At 48.7% G+C, this 7,553-nt stretch overlaps 3 protein-coding genes across 3 annotated transcripts; all 3 read left to right on the top strand.

The window, feature by feature from the left end:
- The first annotated feature begins 2,196 nt into the window (after window positions 1-2,196).
- LOC147483560 (uncharacterized) lies at window positions 2,197-3,876 on the top strand. The gene has a single exon (XM_086579596.1). The coding sequence runs from the start codon at window positions 2,197-2,199 to the stop codon at window positions 3,874-3,876; it is 1,680 nt and encodes a 559-aa protein (XP_086435722.1).
- A 2,225-nt stretch (window positions 3,877-6,101) lies between these two features.
- On the top strand, window positions 6,102-6,566 carry LOC147483559 (uncharacterized). The gene has a single exon (XM_086579595.1). It carries the CDS (start codon window positions 6,102-6,104, stop codon window positions 6,564-6,566), a length of 465 nt encoding a protein of 154 aa, XP_086435721.1.
- A 543-nt stretch (window positions 6,567-7,109) lies between these two features.
- LOC147483558 (uncharacterized) lies at window positions 7,110-7,553 on the top strand. Its single transcript, XM_086579594.1, has one exon. It carries the CDS (start codon window positions 7,110-7,112, stop codon window positions 7,551-7,553), a length of 444 nt encoding a protein of 147 aa, XP_086435720.1.

Here is a 7,553-nt window from a genome sequence, read left to right as displayed (position 1 = left end):
GATAGGGCGTTAATGGTGGCCAGCGAAATCGCCCAGTAGATTAGATTAGGTGAACTGTTGTTGTGTTGGTTGGATTGATGATTGGTTATAGTGGGATAGTGTAGTGTGTGTGAGGGCTGTCGAATGGGGGTTGTTGGGAGCTTGAAGATGCATTAATGGTGTCGAGAATCCAGATCCATGGTTGGGGGAGTGATTTCGAAACTTAAAATTTGGAGTTTCTTGGTGAATTAAAGTTGTGGGGTTTTTCACCCTAACTAATTTCGATTGGTTTTTGTATGGGGGTGTGTGGAGGTTTGTGGTGGCTGATTTGGTGGAGGTGGTGAGCTGGAGGAAGAAGAAAGAGGTGGTGGCGATGCTGTTCCTCTTAGTTGGGCCTTAGTTGGGCTTTGGGCCAAAGTGTTTAGCTTTTGTTTCTTTGGGTCGGAACTAAGTTTTGTTTCTTTGGGCCAGTTTCATTTTAGTTGTTTGGGCGGACCACATTAGTTGTTTGGGCCAGTTCTATTTTTATCTTGGACTGGTCCATATAAATTAGAATTGGTTAAGGTGAGCCTTTAAGTGTTTGGACTTTTGGGCCTTGGTTTGGGACTGGTGACTGTTGGGTTTGACCCTTTGACTGTTGACTATTTAATTGTGTTATGTTTTTATATATTAAATTGTATGGACAAGTCCAATGATAGAATGTTGTGGAAGTCTGTATAAACCGGTTAGTCATTATCAAAGAAAGATTTGACGTTGATGTTGTGTATTTTTGACACGTGACAAGAGTGAAATTTTAGGAGATATAATATTCCTAAAACGCTATAAAAATATTATGCGGTACGTTTGGAGCAATTGTGACATTATATGGTATGTTGGGATATATATATTAAATGCAATATTTTTGGAGAAATTGATATAAACGCTCCATTATTATATTTGTGAGATGCTACTATGAGGTAGTATAATATTTGTGAATATTTCCCACGGGATTGTGGCTCAATGCAATAATTTATTTGGGACGTGAAAAGAATGAAAATTGTTTTGAGATGTATTGAGATATTTCCAAATATAGTGGCTTAGTGCAATAATTTATTTGGCACGTGACAGAGTGAAATTGTTATGAGATACTAATGTATGACATTTGAATAAATTATGTAACGAAAATCCTAGAACCTAGCTACCACAACTCATGTGATTAGCCCCTATGTAGGGCGTGTGTAATTTGATTGGCCCTTCTGGCATTTCAGTGAATCTGAATGGCCTTTCTGGCGTTTCAGTAAATCTGAATGGCCCTTTTGGCGTAGCCGAATAGTAGCAGTACCCGTGTAATGACGTTTGTGTGGGGGTTACCTGGTATGTGATATCCCGTTTAGGGTAATTACGCACAGAGTGGTTCATTACGTGAGGGGAGACATGTGGATGTACATGTTCGGCGTTGGGAAGCGATTGTGGTAGTCAGGGAAACTAGGTAAGACATAGAGACGACGTGATTCTAGAGACACTTGAAAAAACTCTAAGCAATAATTGTGATGATATAACAAAGTGTACGTAAAATCTCTAATAAATGATTTATTGTAATTTATGTTGCATTCACAATAATTCTGCAAAAGAGTGGGTTGAGTTGATTAGTTATGCAGGTGTGACCCACTATGTGATTAGGCTTGCACCAGCGTAAGTATAAAGTAAGTTTTAGTTTTGTTATTTTATTATTAGACGCAGTTGAACTAGTACGGTTTGAAACTAAGGCGCCTCAGTGGAGGAACTATCTGCCTTAATTATTGTAATTAAGAATATTGTATTAGTCGTTGGAAGTTAAGGCGCTTCGGTGAAGAAACTAATGTAGTGGTAGTATTGGGGGCCCAAAGTATCAAAGAGAGGATGCGCCCGAGTTAACGAAAGATAGCATGCCGCGGCGTACTGGATCAGGGCTAAGTCACGTGGTCGCAGTACGGAAACCCTACACGCGGAGAGAAGGAGACCGCGAGATGGAGGGACAGGTGGAGGGCCCGGATGAAGAAAGGAAAGGATATAAAGAGAAAGTGAAGAGAAGAAAAGGGAGAAGGCAGCCATCAGAAAGAGAGGAGGAATAATGTCTGAAGAGAGGAAAAATAGTGAGAGGAACAAGATTTGAGTTGTAACAAGTGCCTGAGAGCTAGGGGATAGTGCTTGTAGTAGAAAAAGGGTTGTAACATTTGGCCGCCATGTAGGGACCAAGAAATGGCACCAAAGAAGGCGGTGGGTAGACCTCGGAAGGTAAGAGTCCTAGAACAAATGCCAGAAGCGGTGGTGGAGGAAGGGGAAGAGCGAGGGGAAGGAAGGGGAGAAGAAGAAGTTCGACTTATGCGGGAGGAGATTGAAAGGCTGAGGGAAGAAAATGAGGAGCTGAGGAGAGAAAGAGAGAGGAGTGAGGAGGAGTCCGGGGAAGAGACAAGGGAGGAATCGGAGAACGAAAGGGTGGAAGAGGAGGAGGAACAGGGACCGACTCTGGTGGACAACCCGGTGACAGGATTAACGATGGAGCAAGTCCAACAAATGATTAACAACGACCGGGAGGCGAATCTGCTGCAAACGAAAGTTCAGACGGGCGCGGCCAGTCAGGTGGTGGCGGGACTGAACCGCAACCCGCTGGCAGATGCGATATGGACTTCTGAGGTGCCAAAACGCTTCAATCAGCCAAGGTTTGAGAGATATGACGGAACGGGAGACGCGGCAGATCACATCCATCACTTTCGGCAACAGATGCCTCTCTGGCAAGAGGCGAAGTACGATGGTCTGCGGTGTATGATGTTCCCGGCCAGTCTTAAAGGGGGGGCTTCCGACTGGTACTATCGGTTGCCGTCAAGGAGCATAACCAATTTCCAAGAGTTGGAGCAAGCATTTGTTGATCACTTTATACATCAGAAGCGGAGGGTGGTAGACATCGCGGCCTTATTTAATGTCAGACAAAGGTCCGCCGAATCAGTCAGGGAGTACCTATGTCGCTTCAAGGCGGAAACACTTAAAGTGGAAAATCTGGATGAGAGGACGGCGGTAATAGCGTTCGAGAGGGGGCTGCGACCAGGGACGGCGGTACATCAGTCCGTGGCGAAGAATGAGATTGCAACATTGCACGAGCTATATCCGCGTGTAGAGAAGTATATCAGATACGAGGACACTATGCAGAAAGACTCAAAGAGGGGAGCTAAGGCAGTTACAGCGGTAGAAAAAGGAAGGGAGCGCAGGAAGACAGAGGGAGAAGACAGAGGTGGGGAAAGGTATCGCGGTCAGACACCGCGGCCGGAGAGGGGGAGAGAAATGGCACGCAGGGAGCCGAGGGAGAAAAAGCCATACCGCGAGGTGGAACAAGTGCCCCTGGCGAGACCGTTGAGCGAGATACTGTCGTTGATAAAAAATGTGCCGGGATATGAAGGTCCGCGAACGTTTCCTGCCGAAATGCCTAACAAGCCATACTGCGAATATCACCAGGTGCATAATCATGGAACAAACGACGGCTATGCCTTAAAATGGTTGGTTCAGAGATTAGTTGAGAAGGGAGTGATGAGGGAGTTTGTAGCGGAACCACAGAATAGGGAGCCGGTGCCCAACGCCGGAAGAATATTGGGAACCATAAACGTTATCTTCAGTGGGGAAGCACTGAGTCACAATGCCCACCGGGATAAGGTCAGGAGGACAGCAAGCATTCAACAAGTCAATGAGTCCCACCGAGGGCAGAGTTACGGCACGGAGCTAAGGAACGGGGAAGAGGGGATTACATTCTCCAATGCAGATCTCCGAACCGTGGATACTCCGTATGAAGATGCGCTAGTCATCACGGTAGCAATGGGTAATTATGTGGTCAAAAGAGTCCTTATTGATTGTGGCGGGTCCGTGGATTTCTTTGTTCAAGGGAGCTCTTGAGGAGATGGGGATGGACCGGGGCAACTAAGGCCCTCGCGGACCCGGTGTATGGTTCAATGGGAGCGTCCACGAGCCTATGGGTGAACTTTGCTGCCGTGTGACAATGGGTCCGGTGGCGGTGTTCTTCGAGATTTATGGTGGTGGACTCCCAATCCCAATACAACACGATCCCGGGAGGAGATGGATACATGAGATGAGAGCGGTACCCTTCGACTTATTATCAGTCATACGCTTCCCTACCCTACGGGGAACATAATGAGGTCCGCGAGATCGGGTGGCCTCCAAGAACAACCACCATAACACAATTAAGAGGATGTCCCGTGGAGCGGGGTGTGGATCGGCGAACCCGAGGAAAGAGGTCGGCATAGCAATTCTGATCTTGGGGGTCGTGGAGGGGGGAAGAGGCCGATGGTTCAAGACTTTAGATGAAACAAAGAATAGTGGAGCCGGGAGAGGGGAGAGGGAAGTTGACGTCGATTGGATCGAGGTCGACGGCGCGAAAGTGGAAGGCTAAGTTGGTACAATGTTTGGTAGAGAACAAGGACGATTTCGCCTGGGGAATAGAGGATGTTACGGGCTTGGATCCGGGATTCGCATGTCATCGCCTACATATGAGGGAGGACGCGAAGCCTGTGAGACAGAAGATGAGGGGAATGAGGGCTAAATACGCGGAAGGAATCCGGGAAGAGGTTGCCAGACTAAAGAGTGCCGGGATCATAAGAGAGGTGGAGTTCATGGAGTGGCTGTCCAATATAGTTGCGGTCCCAAAGAAAAATGGGAAGGTGCGAATGTGTGTCGACTTCACGGACGTAAACTTGGAGTGTCCGAAGGATAGTTATCCTATGCCGCGAGTGGACGAATTGGTAGACAGGACGGCGGGCTTCAGTATATTCTCATTTATGGATGTGTCCATGGGGTACAACCAGGTCGCGATGTATGGTCCTGATCAGGAAAAGACATCATTCGTGGTGGAAGGAGGCACATCCTGCTATACGAGGATGCCATTCGGGTTGAAAAATGCAGGGGCTACGTTCCAGCGGTTGGGAGAGAAAATGTTTGAGGGCAAGATCCGACGGGGCATTGAGATATACATCGATGATATGGTGGAGAAAAGCATGTCAGAATTAGAGCACCTGGAAGGGTTTAGGGAGACGTTCCAAATACTGCGGGTCCACAACCTGAAACTTAACCCAGAGAAATGCACATTTGGAGTCACCACAGGGAAATTTCTGGGGTACATCGTGACGCAGCGGGGAATAGAGGCAAACCCTGAACAGATAAGATCGCTGGTGGAGATGCCGTCGCCGCAGACAGTGAAGGAGGTGCAACGGTTGGCAGGTAGAGTCGCGGCTCTTAACAGATTTATCTCAAAGTCATCCAACAAATGTAGGCCACTGTATCGACTGTTGAGGAACACCACAGATTTCAAATGGACCGCGGAGTGCGAAGATGCATTCCGGGGGCTTAAGAGTTATTTAGAGGAAACACCGTTGTTGTCGCGGCCCGAAGTGGGAGAAAAACTATTTTTGTACTTGGGGTCCGAGTTATCGCGATCGGCTTTCGGTCCTCGTTCGGGTAGTAGATAAAGTAGAAAGACCGGTGTACTTCGAGCAAAACCTTATTAGACGCAGAGACTAGGTAATACGGTCGAGTAGAAGAAGCCCATACAGCCTTGGTGTTCGGCCCGAAGCGGGAAGCCCTATTTCAAAGCCCATGCAGAATTGTGGTGACTAACCCGCCTCAAGCAGTTCGGGGCTGAAAAATCGGGGAGAATGCTGAAAAATGGGCCGTGATGCTTAGTTCATATGAGATTCAGTATCAAGTCAGGACAGCGGAGAAGGCTCAGGCAGTGGCGGAATTCTTGGCGGAGTTCCCTGCAGAGGATCCTACATGGGGGGAGGAGATGGTTTTGGAGCCCGAGAGAAGAGGAACTGGATTGTCCGAACCCCGGATGATGCGGAATGGTTGGAGGGTGTTTGCCGATGGATCGAATCGAATCTTGGCAGCGGAATAAGCGTGGTAATCGGGTCACCCGAGAGAACAATAGGTTAGAGCAGACGATGAAATTGGGCTTTGCAAGCATCAAATAACGAGGTGGAGTATGAAGGCGTGATCGCTGGCATGAGAATGGCGATGAATCGGGCGTGAGAGAACTCACCGTATACTCCGACTCCAATTTGGTGGTATGCCAGGCGAATGGAGGATTTGCGGCTCGGTGTCCTAGAATGGCAAGGTATTTGGGGGTCCTGCGGGCTTGGGCCTTGAAGTTCAACCAAATCCGATTCATCCATCTGAATCGTGGGGAGAACCGCCACGCCGATGCTTTGGCTTACGTGGCCGCCGCCATTCCAGGATCTGAGGAAAGGACAATCGAGATAAGGAAATTGAGCAGGCCGAGTACCGAGGAAAGGTTAGAGGTAATGATCACGATGGAGGGTGATGATGGATGGATGGGTCCGTTCAAACAGTTCTTGGAGGGGGTCGATGTGAAAGACCCTAAAGAAAGGCGGAGATTGGAACAGGCGTCTCGGAGGTACACACTGATTCGAGGAGAATTATATCGAAGGAACTTCAACGGGCCTCTGTTGAAATGTTTGGGGCCGAAGCTGGCTCAAGAGGTGCTCAGTGAGCTTCACGAAGGAGAGATCGGGGAGCATTCAATGGCCGGACAACGGTACACCGGTTGTTAACACAAGGTTACTTTTGGCCGCACATAAAAAGAGACGCTGTAGAGTTCGCCAGAAAGTGTGAGAAATGTCAAAGATTCTCTCAACTGATATGGGCCCCAGCCGAGCCGCTGCACTGTGTATCGAGTCCATGGCCATTTGCAATGTGGGCCCTCGACATAGTGGGGCCGCTGCCAATGGCCCGAGGTAAGAGGAGGTTTCTGTTGGTCGCGACAGACTACTTTACAAAGTGGATTGAAGCCGTGCCCCTGCAAGTGGTAAAGGAAGCCCAAGTAATCAAGTTCTTGTGGGAGAATATCATTTGCCGTTTCGGGTTGCCGTATGCTATCGTTGCAGATAATGGAACGCAGTTCACGGGATCGAGAGTTAAGAGCTTTCTGCAGGCCTATCATGTGAAGCAGGGATTCTCGGCCCCGTACAACCCCGAGGGCAATGGGCAGGCGGAGTCCTCCAACAAGACCATACTAAACAATCTCAAGAGAAAGTTGGAAAGCAAGAAGGGTCCCCGGCGGCGAAATCAACCATGTACTATGGGCATATCGGACAATGCCGCGGACCACTACAAAGGAGACCCCTTTTTCTTTAGCATATGGTGTTGAGGCCGTGATACCAACAGAAGTGGTGGCAGCGACTACTAGAACCTCAGCCATTGAGGATGGATCAAACTGGGGCATCCTGGCCAGAGATATGAATCTAGCTGAAGAAAGAAGAGACACCGCGCGCATCCGACTAGAAGAGTACCATCGCCGCCTCCAACGGCAGTACAATAAGAGGGTGAAGCCTAGGAGCTTTAAGGTGGGAGACCAGGTATTGCGGCGGGTAACCCCCAACACCAAGAAGGTGAGCGAGGGAAAGCTGGGTCTAACATGGGAGGGGCCTTATGTGGTGATTGAGGTGGGAGGGTCGGGCACCTACAGGTTGCGAACCTTGGAAGGGAGAGCGGTTGAAAAACCGTGGAATGTAAGGCTGCTAAAAAAATTTCATGAGTAA

This window comes from Coptis chinensis, chromosome 8 (assembly GCF_015680905.1).
Source record: "Coptis chinensis isolate HL-2020 chromosome 8, ASM1568090v1, whole genome shotgun sequence".
Taxonomy (NCBI): Eukaryota; Viridiplantae; Streptophyta; class Magnoliopsida; order Ranunculales; family Ranunculaceae; genus Coptis; species Coptis chinensis.
Note: the sequence above shows the minus strand (reverse complement) of the source record. Positions and strands in the feature narration are given on the sequence as shown.